The sequence below is a fragment of the Thunnus thynnus genome, chromosome 2 (genome assembly GCF_963924715.1).
Source record: "Thunnus thynnus chromosome 2, fThuThy2.1, whole genome shotgun sequence".
In the NCBI taxonomy this organism is placed as follows: Eukaryota; Metazoa; Chordata; class Actinopteri; order Scombriformes; family Scombridae; genus Thunnus; species Thunnus thynnus.
The window spans coordinates 7,024,852-7,044,058 of record NC_089518.1 but is presented as its reverse complement, the minus strand read 5'-3'; the positions used below and the strand labels follow the sequence as shown (position 1 = coordinate 7,044,058).

Genomic DNA, 19,207 nt, shown 5'->3' with positions numbered 1-19,207 from the left:
TAGTGGCACTATCTTGCAAATAGCTTCAGTATTATGTACTCAGATTTTGAGGATTCTTCTTCTGAGATTTTTGCTGCCACTCTAATTTTTATATACCGAATAAATACTCTATATCTCTATATACTCTTATATCTGCTCACGCTGATGTCTGTGGATTATTCTGAATAACAGGGACTTTGTTTTCTGTAAAGATACATTCCTGATGACTGTCTAAAGTGTAGGGAAAAAAACTCCCCTCATGTTCATTTAGTAGCTGCCCCGGGGCTTTTGGTTATATCACACGATCTTCATCATTAGATTGAGTTTGTCTAGTTATGGAATTACAGATCTCAGGTTCAAAGTTCATTCTCGATCTTGGATGAAGATTGCTGACGATGATTATGTGATGAAGCCAGGTTTGTTTCCTTCAAGGGAAACTTCTGTTTCCAAGGATAAGAATGAACTTACATTTTTACATTTTATTTTTTCAATGCTCTTAGAGGCACAAACACTATTTCCATTGTACTGTGGTGGCAACACAAGTTTAGAGGTTTGATCGTTATGGGACCTAAAACTGAAACAAACTGCATGACCAGACAGCATAGGGCTTAAGAGAGAAAATCTGATTTTTGTGAAGGTGACAGGTAAATAATATCTTTAGAGACTGTTTTGTTTGTAGCTGCTGTACTCGTCAGCTGTTGTTTGAAACACTGAGCGGAAGTGGTGCAGTGTCGTGTGGCGCTTGACGCTCGGTCGCTGTTGCTGCTGTCTTTGCAGAGGAATGTCGCTGCTGTTGTATTTCTGTCGGGATGGAGGACTGACAGATGTTTTGAAAAAAAGATGTCGGGACTGCAGTTTCTTATCTTATTAAATAACCGTGAGTATTTGTAGTTGATACGACATAGAAGAAATCATCCAGTGTAGCTGCCGTTTAACGTCAACGAGCGTGGAGGAGGAAAAGCTAAGCTAATGTTGTCTGAGCTAAGACAGAGCCAAAGGATAACGTTACCTTTTAGTCAGTGTAGGTAACAAACTGTTTGAAGCCTCGGGTGACCTTGACATACCCTTTAGAGTATTTGGCTTTAATATTTTCAAACATAATTGCCTCAAAAAATCGGTCAAACCTTCTGTTAACCGAGCTACCAGCCTGGGAAGCTAATGCTAGCTGGGTAACATTAAAGGGAAAATTCACCCCAATTAGAATCCATTCACTGTGTTATAGTTGCAGTGTGGCGTTTCAGCTTTGAATTAGAGCTATTTAGTCTCTCCTCAAGCTGAACAAAGACACACTGTGCTGATGATGTCAACTGGAGTCAAATCCCGAAGCTGATCTTGATAGTGAATAATGAAATACCTCCTGGGACACTGTGACAACCTATTATGAGTAAACGGAGACATGCTGTGATACACAGCTGTAAGCCGTACATTCATCTGTCACTAATATGGCTCTAATATGTCACATATAAATCCATGAGCTACTTACTAATAAGTTCCTAATGGACCTTCTGCACAAAATGTCACCTGACCACATCCTCAAACCCAGCTCCAGTGTGTGTCTCACATGTGTTGCCATTAAAGTCAGAGAGCTAAGAAAGAAATAACCAGCAATCTTTGAAACACCCAGAAGGTTGGGTTACAACACTTACTGTTGTTCTGAGTATTTCCAGAATCATCAAAGACTATTCTAACCACCTGGATGAAAAACTATTTTGTCCGCTGCCTGTCAAAAAAAGATTATTTTTTACCTTTTTTAGATGTTGTGACCATATTTCCCGTCCAGTAGCCAGAACCTACATATGTCTTTGACACATAAAAGAATAAAAACACTTAATTTTGTATGGAAATATAAAATTACACAATGAAACATAAGTGATAATAACACTTAAACCTTGTTTCACATCGTAGAAATTGAGGATACACACGTCATTTCTTGCTACTGTCTTCCAATAGGTTTGGAAAACAGGTTGGCAGAAATGGAATATAATATTTATAAGTATATTTTCATTAGTGTATAATCCCATGAAAATTAGAATTGTTGTGCTTTATATCTACATAAGGAGTGGTTCCTCATCCGCACAGCCCGCCATGTTGCACCGCCATGTTTCTACAGTAGCCCAGAATGGACAAACCAAACACTGACTCTAGAGAGGGCCTTTTTTTGCATTTTCCGTGAGTTTCGCAGCCACCGTATTGTCTCCTACACGCGTGGAAGGGGGGGGGGGAGGTGTGTTCAGTTAGTTGTGATCTGCAACCTCACTGCTAGATGTCACTAAACCCTTCAGACTGCTCCTTTAACAGGCAGCAGATGCAATATTTTCTCATCCAGATGGTCTCGACAGTCGTTGAGGGTTCTGTACATAAAGATCACCAGGCAAAATCTGAAAACCAGATGTTTAGTCTTAATGGTGTGATTTTCATCTTAGAGAAACAATAGTCTGTGTTTCTAGATATTTGTTGACCCAAAATAAGCAGAATGTGTTGTGTGTGGGTGTGTTTGGCTGCATCCTTTTAGTACATTATTGCGGGTATATGTTTTTGTAAAACCTGCCAACCTGCTAATTCACAACACCTGCATTCCTCCTCTTTATTCCTCTGTTTATTTTTGTTTTGTTTTGTTTTTTCACAGATGATGCTCAAAACAACATGGTAGTTCCCTCCACCTCTGACTGGCGAGCAAGAACATCTGGTCAGATTTAAGAGCAGCTTCATTCAATTCAGACTCAACATTTAGTCATTTGACATCATATTTCTTTTCTTAGTATGGACCCTTAACTTCCTCAGCCGTTAGGATACACCGTTACATTTTCCTTCAGTAGTTGTGCGACGAATCGTCGGGGGGGGGGAGTTCCACCGTACTACCGAGTATTAGCGTACAAGCTAGCGAAGCCTCGGCAAGATGTTTTCAGCGCTGAAGAAGCTGGTGGGATCTGAGCCGGGGCAGCTCGGTCCAAAGAACATCCCGGCTGGCCTGCAGTCCATGAACCAAAGTTTGCAGAGACGCTTCGCCAAAGGGGTCCAGTATAATAGTAAGTCATCCAGCCAATCAGGTGTCAAATATGTCTCCTGTATAAATATCAAATTTAGCTTCTTAGCTAAGCTTTTTAATCTGCTTCTTTTCCCCACTCAAGTGAAAATAGTCATCCGGGGAGATAGAAACACTGGAAAGAGTACTTTATGGCACCGACTGCAGGGCAAGAAGTTTGTGGAGGAGTACATACCCACTCAGGAGATCCAAGCCACAAGTATCCATTGGAATTACAAAAGTAAGTCTCTGAGCATCACGGCTTATTTTATCTTTGATTTTCTTACTTATTTTGCTCATATAAATATTTGACATTCGCTGTTTTTGCCTCGACAATTAATTTCAGTGGCTCCATATCAAGGTAAAAATCAGACTGCTTAGATTTAGCCTCAGCTGTCCTTCTTAGAGTAGATATCCTGTATCTGTGTTAGTTGTTCCAGCAAACTTTTGTTGTAGTGTTTATAAAATGATCATTTAGTTACTGCATCTACATATATTACAGTAACTTAACAACTGTACATTTGAATCATGATAATCACCTGTTCTGTTTCTCTCAGCTACTGATGATGTGGTCAAAGTGGAGGTGTGGGACGTAGTAGACAAAGGTGAGTGTTGACACACATGCCAGTTAAATAAGCAGACTTTCTACTGTGGCTGACGTTGCCATGCCAAGTTATAACTTTTTCTGTCTACTGCAGTCGACAGTGTTTCATGACATCAAATAGACGCATGGTTGCTTGTTTTTCTGTCCTCAGTGTTGATGTTCTCTTTTCTGCACCTCTCTCACACTCATCTCAGGCCAAAAATATCCTCTTCCTGAAGGTGTAGGTGAGCACTACTATAGTGTGTAGTTTGCCCTGCCCCGTTCCACTCTTATCTGAATGTCAATATTCTCAAGGTTTGGCTATCCCCAGGTTTGCTGCGTGGCTACGTTTCAGAGTTTGGCTGATGTTTTTCTTGCTGTGTATAGATGGAGCCTGAGCGCCTGCACTGTGTGAGACGTAACTTAACGCAGCAGCGTTTGTTAAAAGGATCATGTGTGTTGGAATTAGGCTGCAAGATGCTTTTCCATAAGAAAAGTGGCTGTGCTGCTGTGCTTGCTTTACTCATCATGGACAAATGTAAAGCAACAAACTTGAGTTGTAGACGATGATGATGTTGCCTTTCAGCTAAACGTAACACTTCTGATTTCTTGCTCTTTCAGGCAAAGGCAAAAAGCGTGGAGACAATTTGAAACTGGAGAATGAGCCCCAAGAGGTGATAGTCACATGATTGTCATGTGTTTAGAGGAAAAAAAAAAAAAAAGCTCAGTCTTGTGGGTCAGTGCTAGAATTGGCCAAAGAGATCTTCTCGGCTGTAAATCATTTTTAAAAAAAAAGTTCTCAAATATTCTGTTTCTCTCCATTATCATGTTTAATATGAATATATGTGTTGCAGTCAGATGAGGTGGCCCTGGATGCAGAGTTCCTGGATGTTTACAAGAATTGCAATGGAGTCATCATGATGTTTGACATTACCAAGCAGTGGTAAGAGTCGTCTGTCTGTGTTGTTATCCAACAGTCTGATCAGTGAACTCTAATACATGGAAAGATTAGGTTTCAGTCAGTCTGCGTGTCAGTGAAGCTGAGAGCTTCCACTGGTGGATTTTGTTCAGCTTCAAAGGCAAAATCCTCTAAAGACATTCTAGCGTTGCTATTTTAAGCAGCATATCTGAGGGAATAAATTCAGGAAATGATCACAAATGATAGCATGTCTCACCACAAGGGACATGATGCAGCGATAGGTATTTAAACGCTTTCTGCACTTTACTTATATTAACAGTTTGGTTTCAGATTCATTCATGTTTTTATGCCAATCTGTCAGACGTACATTAGAATGGTAGTAAATAATAAAAGCCGTTAAATGATTATGTGTAATGTGCAGCTCACAGAGTCTTTGAGCCTCTTTCTGCTCATTGTTTTGGTTTTATGAACCACAACTTTACTGTTTTTCGTTCATTCTCACTGCTCTCATCGATGATCCGTCAGCCTAGTGCAGATTTAACAAAATATTAGCACTTGCATAATTTTTCATGCTAACATTGAAATATGTTAACCTGGTGATCAGTGCCTGCAGCAGCACGCTTGATGCACATTTGATTAATATTTGTACCTGGTAATATTTATACAGTAAGTATGAACCTTTGCCATCTTTAAGTAAGTTTTAGCAAACTAATATGGAGAATTCTTTACATCCTCCACTAAACTGAACCTCCACTCATTCATTCTTCTAATCTGATGAAGTGCTGTGTTGTGATGAAGAGTCGTGTCGTAATCTTTCTAACTGCAGGACATTTAACTACATCCTGAGGGAACTGCCCAAAGTACCCACTCATGTGCCGGTGTGTGTGTTGGGAAACCACAGGGACATGGGCGAGCACCGCGTCATCCTGCCCGATGACATAAGAGACCTGATCGCTGGACTCAACAGGTAGAGATCAGCGCTCGAGTTTCATACACGACAAATTCAACCGAGCTCTCCTTCTTCTCCTCTTAAGCTACATCAGAGAATGACAGTGCTGCGTTTATACCATGTGATGAAGCAACAAGTTCAAAGAAAAAGGTTTTGGAGAAACAACAAAAAACGAGAAGGAAATGAGTCAGGCTGTGAGAAACAGGAAATACATTTATCCAACCCGACTTCTGACTGTGTGACCCTCATTGAAGTCTCCTCACTAGTTCACTCAGTCAAATGAATCGCTTTTCTCTTTCTGATAGAGTTTTTTTCCAGCAAATTAATCATTCGTGTTTGCAGATAGTTTAATTTATCTCTTCAAATTAATAATAAGTTTCCTTGGTTTAGCAAATTGATATAATAATGTAGATACCTGACACCAGTAACTGTAAAAGCCTTAAACAGTGCAGCGACATGCACGGCTGAGAGTTGAGAGAAGATTTAATCTCAGTTCTGGGTGAGAAATTGTGCAACTGCATGAGTCATGTTGGTGTTTTCCAAATGAAATGTTACAGCTGTACTCATCTGTTTTCAATATCAACAATAGATCTAATGACTGCTGCTGCTGCTTATAGCGGCAAAGCCACAGAAAATTATTATTAGTTCAGGTCACCTCTGCAGAGTCTTTCTCCTCATTTACAGCCTCGGCAGACACCTGCTCTGATGAAACCTGCTGTAATCTGATGACAGTGGTGATGTTAGTCCTTTAAAATTACAGGAAGGACTTCAGGCACTACTGAGGAGGAAAATAATATCCTTTTCATCATATGAAAAGTAGCAGAATTTGAAATAAAGATTAGAAAAAACATTGAAAGCGACAGGAGAGAAAACTGATTTAATCTCACTGATAAAACTTGGAACTGGATGAATTAATGATATTAAAAAAAGTAGAGAAGACCTAAAGACGAAGCAATGAACATTTTAACTTCAAACTTTCTGATAGAGAGGGATCACTGGCTGCTGCTGAACAAAGTCACAATGATTTGAATAAGTGTCAGAAGAACAAAATGCATTGCTGATTGCTTCAGTTACAGTTGATCAGACCAGATTCAGTTGGCTGCAGATAGGTTAAAAAGAGGGAAATGGATGGTTACATCATACTATTGATTGAGCATTTAGCAGTTAAAGAGCCAGATATTCCTCTCAGGAGTTGATGGAGACCAAACAGCTAAAAGGAAAGTGAGTACTGGACTTCAAACACAACTTCAAGCACGACTTCACTCTGTGTCTGCTGAGTGTGTAAAATGACAGTTTGCTCATTACAAGTGATTGTCAGATAAAAAATAATGAATGCAGCTTTAACATGTTTACAATCCTAATGTTGATATATTGAACATATAAATATACTGCTTTTGATTTATGAATCTACTTGTGTTTTTCAGACCGATGGGATCATCTTACATCCACTACGCTGAGTCCTCTATGAAGAACGGCTTCGGCTTGAAATATTTACACAGGTTTTTCAACATCCCCTTCCTGCAGCTACAGGTTATCTTTCACTCCTCATCGCTAGCATCATAATGGTTTTATTTATCAAGGATTCATTCCTCTGTTGTTATTGCTACTTAAGATTCTTAATGTAAAGCTGCGTGAATATGAAGGCTTAATCTCAGCTCCTGCCCAGTCATTCATATATATATGTGTGTGTGTGTGTGTGTGTGTGTGTGTGCAGAGAGAGACCCTCCTGAGGCAGCTGGAGACCAACCAGCTGGACATGGACGCCACCCTGGAGGAACTCTGTGTGCAGCAGGAGACTGAAGATCAGAACTATGAGATGTAGCGTCTGCTTTGTTTTTCTGCCGTTATACGACACCACAGATAGTCCTGCAGTGTATTAACTAGTCCTGCAGTGTATTAACCAGTCCTGCAGTGCATTAACCAGTCCTGCAGTGCATTAACCAGTCCTGCAGTGTATTAACCAGTCCTGCAGTCTATTAACCAGTCCTGCAGTGCATTAACCAGTCCTGCAGTGTATTAACTAGTCCTGCAGTGTATTAACTAGTCCTGCAGTGTATTAACTAGTCCTGCAGTGTATTAACCAGTCCTGCAGTGTATTAACCAGTCCTGTAGTGTATTAACTAGTCCTGCAGTGTATTAACTAGTCCTGTAGTGTATTAACTAGTCCTGCAGTGTATTAACTAGTCCTGTAGTGTATTAACTAGTTCTGCAGTGTATTAACTAGTTCTGCAGTGTATTAACTAGTTCTGCAGTGTATTAACTAGTCCTGTAGTGTATTAACTAGTTCTGCAGTGTATTAACTAGTCCTGCAGTGTATTAACCAGTCCTGCAGTGTATTAACTAGTCCTGTAGTGTATTAACTAGTTCTGCAGTGTATTAACTAGTCCTGCAGTGTATTAACCAGTCCTGCAGTGTATTAACTAGTCCTGTAGTGTATTAACTAGTTCTGCAGTGTATTAACTAGTCCTGCAGTGTATTAACTAGTCCTGCAGTGTATTAACCAGTCCTGTAGTGTATTAACTAGTCCTGCAGTGTATTAACTAGTCCTGTAGTGTATTAACTAGTCCTGCAGTGTATTAACTAGTTCTGCAGTGTATTAACTAGTTCTGCAGTGTATTAACTAGTCCTGCAGTGTATTAACCAGTCCTGCAGTGTATTAACCAGTCCTGTAGTGTATTAACTAGTTCTGCAGTGTATTAACTAGTCCTGCAGTGTATTAACCAGTCCTGCAGTGTATTAACTAGTCCTGTAGTGTATTAACTAGTTCTGCAGTGTATTAACTAGTCCTGCAGTGTATTAACTAGTCCTGCAGTGTATTAACCAGTCCTGTAGTGTATTAACTAGTTCTGCAGTGTATTAACTAGTCCTGTAGTGTATTAACTAGTTCTGCAGTGTATTAACTAGTCCTGCAGTGTATTAACCAGTCCTGCAGTGTATTAACTAGTCCTGCAGTGTATTAACTAGTCCTGCAGTGTATTAACTAGTCCTGTAGTGTATTAACTAGTCCTGCAGTGTATTAACTAGTCCTGCTCTGATTTCCACAGTTTCCTGGAGAACTTGGAGTCTCGCAGTAAGGGCTACGGCTCCCCTGGTCCAGCCAACGGTCAGAGTCCCTCTTCGGGCTCCCAGTCCCCCATCGTCCCTCCTAGCGGGGCTTCCACAGGCAGCTCCAGCCCGAGCACCCCTCAGCCCCCCGTCCCCTCCCAGGTGCTCCCACAATCACCATCCGTGTCCGCTTCCTCCCCTCCACCCCCCATGGCTACAGTCAGCGTCGCAGCTTCACCTACTGTAGAGTCAAAGCCATCGGCCCAGTCGCCCGAGCACCTCCAGTCCTCCGCCGCTCCTGGAGCAGCGGCCCCGCAGAAACGTGGATTCATATCCCGCTGGTTTGGTGTATCTGCTGCTGCTGACACTCCTGCTTGTGCACCAGGTGAGTCTCTGTCACACATTACTCCTCACCAGTCTGCATGTCATTATTTAGACCTCTACAGACTACTTCAGTTTAGGATAGTCTAATCTCCTACTCCAAATATAGAAACCAGGTTTCTGCTTTACATGACAGTTAGAAACCAGCTTGTTCTAAACATTTTAATGTAAATCACTTTGAGCTGTAGCTTCTGTAAATGTAATCAAATGTATTATTATTATCTTATTATCCTGTAAAACAGTTCTCATGTTGTTACGTCTGAATTAATGATTTGTGATATTTTTACAACATTTGTCTGAAATATAACGAGACAATCTGCTTTTAATAAGTAGAGGAGTGTGTTTTAGCATGTTGATTGGGTGGGAAGGATGTTACAACATGTTGCTGTTGTGATACTATTTTTTTTTTCTGTATTGGTGGTTAGCCATGTAAAAAAAATATGTATGAGCTTGACACCAGCAGATATTTTATCCTCATTATTTGAATACAATACGATGCATCTGTTTCTAGTCATTCTTTAAGTCATTACGTCCAGGATACAACATGCACTAAAACTCATTCATTAAAAAGCAGCTTTGTGTGACTGGGAATAGTGGGCTGTATGTTGGAGACCACCTTTTAAATGGATTATTCAGCCATAACTGAAACTTATATGAAGTCCATAGCAGGCAGTCACAAGATTCAAGACTGAGCGGTTGAGAAATGCAGAGCTTTTACAATGATCAAAGGAGCGGCTGCTAGAGGAATGTCATGTGATTTCACTGTTTCGTCTGAGTTTTTTTTTGTGAAGACGACGCATGGCGGTGCTGTGATCGGAGCTTTTTAACATTTTATTAAAAATCGATTTGTTTATTTCATTCATACTACTTCATGTTTTCCTCAGAGGAGCCGCCTGCACCGGTGTGTCCTGCGAAGGTGCAGAGCGTTGACGACTTTGTGCCAGATGAGAGACTGGACAAGAGTTTCCTGGAGGACAGCCTGCCCTCGAAGACAAAGCTGCCTCAGCCAGCGCCGGCTGTGGACAGCGACAGGTGAGCTGTAAATAAAGACTTTTCAGATAGTTTGTTCATCTTTGGGAGGGTTAGTATCTGTTGATGCAATTCATGTGGAAAAGCAACTTAAAGGTTTAACAGCATCTAGCAGGACGGACTCAGAAGAAATGAAATATAATAATTAGTGTGTAATAACCTGAAAATAAGAGCCGTTGTGTTTCGAATAATAAGCCCTTTATATCTACTGTCTATTTACAGAACGCACATTTTGTCAGAGGAGGAAAAGCATCGTTAATGTTGTTAGTAACGCCTTTCCTACTATAACGAGTCCAAATGTCGGCTTTAAAAAAGGCACTTTAATGATATGAATGAATATATTTTTTTCACAAATCTATCGTAGATGATAAAATAAACACAAGCTTCTTGTAGATCCCAGAATATTAGCTTGTTACAGTAACATCTAATACTGCCCCAACACCAGGAGAGGCATTTAAACCATGCTTATGTCACGCTAACAGTGCATAATAAACCTACCAAAAATGACAGTGACCAGAACAGATTTGTTCTTAGACAACAACAACAACAGACTTTCAATCAACCATAAATGAAGCCGGCCTGTGTTTGTATGTGGATAATCAATAAAGTACGTCTTATTTAACACATATTAAAACATGCTGTATGTTAGTCTTATACCTTATACCTGATACCTAAACAGTGTTATAAATCAATTTTATTCAAAAATGCATTAAAGGACCAGTGTGTGAGATTCAGGGGGCTCTATTGTCAGAAATGGAATATAAGTTAAAGGACAGTTTTCTTCTTTTTCCGCCCCAGCGACGGTGAAGGCAGAGGAAACCCCATGGTATCCGGTTTCCAGGATGAGCTCGACCCAGACGACACCGAGCCCAACCTTCCCCAGCCCAAGACGCTGCCCCCCAGTAAAGATATCACTCTGACCAGTGACGAGGAGGAGGCAGTACCAGCAGCCCACACCATCATGCAGGACCAGGACCTGGACAGTGAACCTGATCTGAAAGCGTGAGTCTTTTCTCAGAACAACACGGCATCAAACCTCCAGAATTCAGTCGTTCATAGGATCTTATGCAAATATATGTTGTGATATTGAGGATCGATGTCCCCGTTTAGCAGGGATTACATAAGAAATTTAACCAAGCTCACCCAGGAGATTACTAGCAACTAGCAATATGTTATATACTATCTTCTATATACACTTGACCTGTGTCTCCTGTGAGAAGAAAATCTGAAACCAAGCTTCCTGCGGCAAGAAAGTTGATCCAGAGTCAACTTTTGGAGGGAGGGAGGACAAAGACATTACTAGGAAGAGTGGAGGACATCTCTCTTCATCTGATAAAGTTCAAAGTAAAGTTCTCATTTTTAAAAAGAGAGAACTGAGAGCACCAGCGAGTGAGAGAGAGAGAGAGAGAGAGAGAGAGAGAGCTGCTGTGGTCAAGCGAGCTAGAGAGTGATGAAGAGAGGGAGCGGTGGTAGAGAGAAGGCTGAACAATCAGATCAATAAAACGTTATGATTTGGTCTGAATGCAGCCTTACTCTTCAATACCACTGCTAACAACACACTGTCTGACCATGACATGTAACTACAGCTCAAGCTCTGTTCCCTACAGTGTAACACCGCCAGCTGCTGTCAATCAAACACAGACACTGACACGCCCCTCTAGCCAGCTAAAAACCAAAACATTATATTTGACTACAAAAAGGATGACTGAATGTGATGGACTTAAATGACTAGTATGAAAAATAAGAAACAAAAGAGACATAAATGAAAAAATTCTCAGATAAAAATTTCATATAAACAAAAATGTTAAATGCACATACAGCGAAAGATCAACTATAATCTACCTATAAAGCAAGGACTCTCTGTCTGTCTGTCTGTATGTTTGTCCTTCGCATATCTTGAGAACTGTTTATCCGATCTACTTCACACTCGGCAGGTGTATCGCTGAGGACCCGAGTAAGCGCAGTGTCAAATTTGGTGCGATATTGATATTAATAAACTTTGAATAAACAAGTGATCAGCGAGTCGCTCAGCTCTGTGGCGGTGAGGCGGGGCTTCAGGATCGCACATCATGAGCACAGCTGCAGATCAGAGCTGTACAGCGAGTCAGAGAAAATATTTTTATATGACGTGCTGTTGAAGTAGCAACAACCAGCCTGTTCTGAACAGGTACATGTTGAACGGGCACTGCACCAGGACAGTCACATATAAAGGTCTATCAGTTTAGCAGCCAGTCGGGGGGGAATTATGGTGTTGAAAGATGAACTGAAATCTATAAACAGCAATTTCACATAATCCTAATGTGACTTAAAGCAACAGTATAGTCGGCTATGTGAGCATCCTTGACTGCCAGGATATAACGCCTGAAGGCAGGTGTGACAACGGGCGGCCCTGTGGGCCAATCAGATGCAAGCTCACTTGCTGTGACATCTTGTTTTGTTATTAGTTATGTTGCTCATCTCATGTATTTACCCTCTTAAACGGCAAATAGTCTCATCTACTACTCATTTACAAAACCACAAACTCACACGTTCCATTTCAGGGCATTTCTGACATATTTCTTGCTTTCCATGTCTCTGCACCCGGATAATGTCGACTCCCAATCTAAACTTCATCCCTGGTGCATGGCCTGAGCTGGGTATCATTTAGATCTGCCACATAATGCACCGTAGACTAGACCAGTAACCATGACGGTTGCAGGGTTCCTGTGGTTTCTGAAATTTTCAGATAAAGGGAAAGTTGAGTGTTTTCCACTGCTGCAGCATACAAGAAAGCATAAGAAAATGATATTTGGGGTAAATGTGAAGATTATGTGGGGTAAAAAGTAAAATAAATATAAAAATCAAATAAGATAATTCTCCATATCATCCTGTTCCAGGCCTGAGATCCACATCACAAAACCAAAGGTGGCATCTAAAGCTCCAGAGTCCAGAGGCCAGACCGCCACGCCCATCTCCCTCACCTTAACTCCAGCAGCAGAGCAGCCGGCCCGACACCAAGGCAAGAAGAAGGGAAGCACACCCAAGGCCGAGGACTCTGATAGCGACCCCGAGGCCCCCGTCGCCCAGCAGATGCTCTCCTTTGTCATGGATGACCCCGACTTTGAGTCTGAAGCATCAGACACACCAAAAATAACAAAGGTAAAATAGAGCAGGTTCACTCTGAGGTTCACATAGCTCACACTGCCATGTCTGTATCTTCCTTTATGGAAAGATCAAAATATATCCTCTGTGATCATTGTTCTCCCCAGGACACGTTTCCTATCAGGGATGAGCTTCTGTCCGACCTCTCTGACGATGACATGCAGTCAGCCAAGGTAACAGAACCGCTGAAGCCTACTGTGATCTCCTTCAAACACAAGGACGATACCGACCTGTTCGGCCTCGGCTTCCAAGAAGAGGTTCCCGCAGCCAAAGACAGCAGCGAGGAGCAGGAAGGCAAGTCATGAAACATCTGTCAGTTTCAGAATCTTGTCTCCCCTTCAGTCATGAGTCTCATGTTTTACCTGTAAGACTTCAAATCTGTTGTTCATCATTTGTGGTGTAAAAACAGCAGATTTCCACAGTCAGAGAAGTCAAACGTGTATATGGGTATTAGTTCAGTTATAAAACCTGCTGTCAGCTGGAGAGTTGATCACAGTGGACGTTAGAGACAGAAGAGAAGCTGGTCCGCGTCTGTTTAAACAGCAGATCGTCTCTCACAGTTATGTATTTAGGTCATTCAAAGACTCTAAAGGTTTACAGCCTGTCATGCTGTCACTGTCAATTATTCTGTGTATAATGATGTGGCTAAAAAAAACAAAATGACTCAGGGAGTTGTGGGCTGATGCGTTGACTCAGCTACTTTTAAAGCAACAACAGTACATGAACATTGCGTGTTTACTTGAGATCTAACAAATGAGTCAGTGTTCTTTGAAGCTGTTGAAAAAGCTGCTGCAGAGGCTTTTCTACTGTTTTTTTTTTTACTACATAAAAGATTTAACTGATGTTTAATATGTTAAAATGATCCGTTATTGACAGACTGCTGTACTGTATGTATCTGCTCCTCTTTCAGAGAAAGACAGCAAACACTCCTCCAAAGAAAAGAAGAAAAAGAAGAAGAAAAGCAAAGAGGTGGAGTTGTAGTGATACATGTTAAATCTTGTCTAACAGTCCGTAGTATCAGTGTAATAAACTCTACTCTTCCTTTTTTCAGGAGGACGAAAAGAGCAAGAAGAAAAACAAACACAAGAAAAAGGAAAAAGACGAGGCGGGGGCCGGGGACGATAAAGAGAAAAAGAAAAAGAAATCCCGGACCAAGAAAACGGAAGTGGACGAGCTGGAGGACTTTCTGGGCGGAGGAGCGGGAGCCGTCAAAAGAGATGACGGTGATTACGAAGAACTATAAAGCCTCCCGTTTTCTTAGGAAAATGAGCCGCAGAACAGCAGCGTTAACGCGTTCCTAAAAAAAACCTCCTGGTTCCTTGACTTGCATAAAGCAGCATCTCCAAGCCATACGCAATACGCAAGGCTACCGACGACACCCAGGTAAAATCAGCCAGGACTCTGGTTCCTGTATGTTCCTTCTGATTGATTTCCCCCCATCTGCACTACTGCTGTCACTTCCATTCCAACCAATAAGAAACGGCAAGGAGACCAACGTGTACTGTAGTGAGACGTGACTTCAAATTCGATGATCGGTGTAGCTGCGAGGGAACGGCTCTTTGTACTAATGTTAGCTTAATATTTTCTTTGATTTAATAACACTCTCCAAGTGATCCAGCTGCTGTAAATAGGGTTACCATTTCGTCTGAATGTTTGTGTGGTTGGTGTAATAATTGAGAGCATGCTCAGTGACAACTGACTCCTTAGAGACTCCATAGTATTCCTTCTTTTCTTTCTTTCCTACTTAAATAGTTAATGGCAGATCTTTTTCCAGGTTTAGTCTTGTGTCTGTAATTATGAAGACTGAAGAAGAATTCAGAGATTTTTGCCCGTCACCAACAAAGGAAACGACTCTTGACTACGTCCACAATAAGTAACAGTACATTTGATGACATGTTCTTGTCCTCCGTCCACACTAAGCTGCCACAATCAAATCACCTGTTTCCTGTTTGTTCAGTCATCTCTCAACATAGATAGAAAAATATGTAAATGAGAAGAAGTCAATTATAAGTCTGCATGTTTTAAAACAGAGAGTAGGAGCAGTTCAACCGGCTGAGGATCACTTCTGCTGTTTGCTGAATGAAAAAGGACGAAGAGAAAAACACAATATTTGATCTGACCTGACAGACGTGGGGCTTCCTTACTGATATTTGTCTACTATTTTCTATTTTGTGTACCGTGTGAAGACAACGATGAAGACTAACATATCAGAAGAGCGCGCTTTCGCTTCCATTCAAGTGAACCTGTAACTATTTGACTATCACCCACAAGCGAGACCGTCCTCACAAGAAAACAACGTATATATTTACGTTCAGGTGACTGTGCCCTCTAGTGGCTGTAATGATGTAATTACAGAGCGACAAAACATCAGACTTTAACTGTTGTTCATTTCCTGTTTCCAATTGTGAGTCAACACTGCAAAAATATTGCGTGGACTCTTGTTTACAGTGTAAAAAAAACACTAATGTGGACAAAAATGAGCCAGCTTAGTGTGGACGTAGTCTTTTGTTAGCCCTTAAAGCCGCTTTGGCTCAAGGGATCAATTCATCAGTAAATCATTTCCCTGTTAGGACAACTTAATGATTAAATGTCTTTCTTACTGGCCCTCCTTTCTCTGCTTCACCTGAGAGGCTACATTCAAATTCTCTTCATGTTTTCTGCAAATGCCTTAATAGAGGTTACTACAAGGGAATGATGTGCCGCTATCCTCATGAACCATTTGAAGTGTTCTTACTGTAAACTGGTAGGTAGCTCGGTTGGGGTTCAGAACGCTGCCCCAGCCGTTTATTGGTGAAACAGAACCCATATCATCTTTATAAAGCCTGCTATAAGATTGCAGTGAATCAGTACGTTTGTTTGTCTTTTTAGTTTTTGTTTGATTTTCACTCAGACAGCAAAACACGTCATTTTTAAGGAGTATTATGGAATTATGTGTCTGTAAGTGCAACACTTCCGAGGTTTTTTTTCATTGTTTTATCCTTGTTATTTATTGTTTCTATTTTGCTTTGTGTGATTTGTGCTGAAAACTGCCCTCAACAAACACATCATGCAGCTTTTTTTGTGGGTTAAAGTTGTTCACAATTCTAAACTTTTTATTTTTCCTGTAAAAACATCCTCCGACAGTTTACTTTCCGCTGCTTTTAAGACGATGTTTGTGGTTAAACCTTTCATGTCTCGTCTCTTTTTGCCCAATGCTCATGATAAGACAGATATGACGTGCAGCATCTTCCATAGATTGCATCACCAAAAGGTTTCGGATAAATAATGTGTATTTTTAGAACTACAGATTTCGTACAGTTTCCATCTTCCATACACATAAAGTTATACTCAGTTGGTTTACAAAGAAATGATGTTTAATATTCCAAAGTTGAAACTATGCAGCATTGATCCTGAATACTGTATGCTCTTCTTTTTTTTTTTTTGGTCTTTTGTCATGTGATTGAGGATAAATGCTGAAAGCACAGTTTCAAGCGAAGCATGAGACTTAAATGTACAGCAAGAAAAGAATGTATAAAGTATATAAATAAATATATATATTTGAAGAGCTTTATTCCAAAATGATATATATATACACCATCTGGGGGGGGAAAAGTCACTGAATTCCTATAAAATGATGACAGACAGGAAAAATCCAAACGGGGGATTATTATAAAATTCATAACATTACTGAGGACGGATATGCACTTTGAAAATATTGTCTTTCAGGTATTTTTTCCCCAAATGGTATGACATTTTGGAATGAATCCCTTCATTTATTTTTCACCCCATGACATATTCCATCTTTACACTATGTGTGAGTTTGCCTATGTTTGGTTTGTCCAATAAATGCAAACTTATTTCTTCATAAGTGGTATTTATATGGTCTTTTTTTTTTTTCACCCTCAAAACAATTCAATGAACGCCATGACTTTGGCACAAGTGTGCAAAACTATTTCTCTCAACAGCAAAGCATCAGGACTTTTAAACATGATCTAATGTGATGGAGTGTGAGACAGCCTTTTAAATTTCCCTTCATCATCTTCATCATTCCAGCTCATTCAGAGCTGCTGTGTTCTCGTACTGCGGCTCAGCCAGACGTCTGCGCAGAGTAACGTCATCGTGAGGCTCCTCTGTCTTCTAAAGAGAAGAAGAAAAAGATGTTACAACCCTTACTGTCAAGCAACTTAAAAAAAAAAAAATTAAAGCATGAAAAAGTAAGCAGTTTATTACCTTACGCATGTGTTTTGTTGTTGCTGGAGAAGAAAACATTGAGACTTAACTTCCTTGTTATGCTAATTGATCATATTTACCATAATCTGCATTATATTGTAGATGAATCATGTCAGTTCAACACTAGAAAACCTTTTATTTCCATTTTTTAATATATAATTCTATCATCCACAATCTAATCAAACTAAGAAGAGAAACATTTGCTGCTTTTTGTCTGTCTTTGTTGGTGGCGTTAGCTGAACAGCTTACCTCTGGAGTAAATGTAGGTGAAAACGGTCACCATGGGCAACAGAGGCAGCAGAATCCAGCGAATGAGATGAAGACCAGAGTCTGCAGAGGCATGACAAAGAAAGGTAATGTGAGTATTGATGGTGCAAGGCCTGATGAGTTTTATTATAACATTTATGTTTCAATAATTAAACATCTACAGTTTGCAGGTTTGCCTGATGATCTCTGACCGTTATCCCATCGTTCATGTAATAAACTTTAGACGTAACAAACACTTATCCAGTCATGTATTATTATTATTAACAACCGTCACTTATGAGAAAGTTGAATTAAAGCTGCACTAATCATTATCTTTGTATTAACTAAATATAATGTTGAAGTGACACAGAGAATTATCATCAAATCTGCCATTCCCCTCAGTGCTACAGTGTTTTACTCTTTTAGCTTGATTTGGTCTTCAAAAATGAACCTAATTTTCAAACACAACAGCCAGTTATTTTCAGTTTCAGTCAACTTTGATAAAACCACTTCATTCAGCTTTCATTTGTAAGAAATAGCCACAGTGTTCAGGTCTCACCCATCAGTTACATGTGAATGAATCTGAACAGTGAATGAATTATTAAATAAAAATGAATAAATACATAAAGAAGTAATGATGTAATATTCCCTCTTTTTATGACAATGCCATAAAATAGTTATGTTAAGATCTTTTGACTGAAATGTATCTATATTAAAGCATAAAATACAAGCTAACTGACATATTATCCCCTTATAAAGCTGTTATGGTCAGAAAGCATTGCCTAATTAAACACTATATTTGGTAGCCAGTTGCTAACTTTATCTGTGTGATGTTTGGCACTGAGCAGGTAGCATAAAGAAGCTAAAAGCAGCTTCCTGCTGCAGCTGGAGATTAGGTTGATGTTTCTAGTTGCAGGCCGGAAAAAGACTAAAAGACTTCATAAATCTGAGGGGAACTGCAAGTGACACCTTATATATTATATATACATATTAAAAATCCATTAGAATTTTGTTATCCTTTTCAATGTTGTATTCTGTAATTAGTGTTCTAGTCTGTACACATAACATCTATTATACATCCGTCTGTCAAATAAAATTGACTTGACTTGACACCATTACACAGTTATTTAACTCAGTGTTAAAACAAAAAATAGTTTTAAAGATACATCGCCCATGGGAGTTCATTTGGGGGCACAACTGGGCTCTTTAATCAGAGGATGAGCCAAAGGAAACCAATATGTGACGAAGCCACAATACAACAGTGTCTATCAGACCCTGACCCGTTCATGAACTTTTGAATCTCGTCTTCTACTTACAGCTGTAGAAGTAGCCTTCAGCCAGCTTAATGATGGTGTCATTTCCACTCAGCACACCACACCAGTACACCCCCTCTCCATGGCTCAGCTCCCACACAGCCACAGTGAAGGAGTCCGAGCCCTCCACCACCTCCAGTTTACCTCCATCCACCGACTGGGTGTTCTGGCCAAAGACGAGGCCGGTGCAGCATTCGGTGGAGCTCTGCCTGCACCACACCCTCGGCATGCTCTCAAACCTCAGCTCATACGGGCATGTCAGCCTCTGCCAGTACACTGCCTCACAGGCACCTGCACACAGTCATGTAGCAGTAAATCAAATGGTTGAAACTGTGTAACCTGCTGCTGTACCAATACATTATAAAAAAATAATGATCATGAGAAACATGAT

General features: G+C 40.4%; 2 protein-coding genes across 4 annotated transcripts in view; one reads left to right on the top strand and one right to left on the bottom strand.

Annotated features, from left to right (window-relative positions):
- Positions 1-696: 696 nt before the first annotated feature.
- Positions 697-16,895, top strand: rabl6b (RAB, member RAS oncogene family-like 6b). 2 transcript variants are annotated; one of them, XM_067601297.1, is made up of 17 exons: positions 697-856; positions 2,606-3,005; positions 3,108-3,242; positions 3,559-3,606; positions 3,800-3,829; positions 4,206-4,258; positions 4,439-4,527; positions 5,330-5,470; positions 6,877-6,982; positions 7,167-7,270; positions 8,497-8,882; positions 9,763-9,910; positions 10,706-10,909; positions 12,784-13,045; positions 13,156-13,342; positions 13,959-14,017; positions 14,100-16,895. In XM_067601297.1, the coding sequence occupies exons 2-17, from the start codon at positions 2,876-2,878 to the stop codon at positions 14,289-14,291; spliced, it is 2,274 nt and encodes a 757-aa protein (XP_067457398.1). In that variant the 5' UTR covers positions 697-856; positions 2,606-2,875; the 3' UTR covers positions 14,292-16,895. The 2 variants fall into 2 exon arrangements, with proteins under 2 accessions (XP_067457398.1, XP_067457406.1); XM_067601305.1 differs by lacking the exon at positions 3,800-3,829.
- Positions 16,455-19,207, bottom strand: part of si:ch211-102c2.4 (uncharacterized protein LOC568178 homolog) — a 9,605-nt gene continuing 6,852 nt past the window's right edge. For both annotated transcript variants that reach the window (XM_067601383.1, XM_067601392.1), the window contains exons 2-5: positions 18,820-19,107; positions 17,507-17,587; positions 17,258-17,280; positions 16,455-17,164 (exon numbers count right to left, since the gene is read on the bottom strand). In XM_067601383.1, the coding sequence (XP_067457484.1) occupies positions 17,072-17,164; positions 17,258-17,280; positions 17,507-17,587; positions 18,820-19,107 (485 nt within the window). In that variant the 3' untranslated portion in view covers positions 16,455-17,071. The remainder of the gene's footprint in view (positions 17,165-17,257; positions 17,281-17,506; positions 17,588-18,819; positions 19,108-19,207) is intronic.

What these genes read in the sequence shown, in the direction of transcription:
- rabl6b (XM_067601297.1), top strand. Translation starts at nt 2,876, where the DNA reads ATGTTTTCAGCGCTGAAGAAGCTGGTGGGATCTGAGCCGGGGCAGCTC. An exon ending in CAAAGGGGTCCAGTATAATA is followed by an intron (nt 3,006 to 3,107) that starts GTAAGTCATCCA and finishes TCCCCACTCAAG; the next exon opens with TGAAAATAGTCATCCGGGGA. An exon ending in AGAAGAAGAAAAGCAAAGAG is followed by an intron (nt 14,018 to 14,099) that starts GTGGAGTTGTAG and finishes TCCTTTTTTCAG; the next exon opens with GAGGACGAAAAGAGCAAGAA.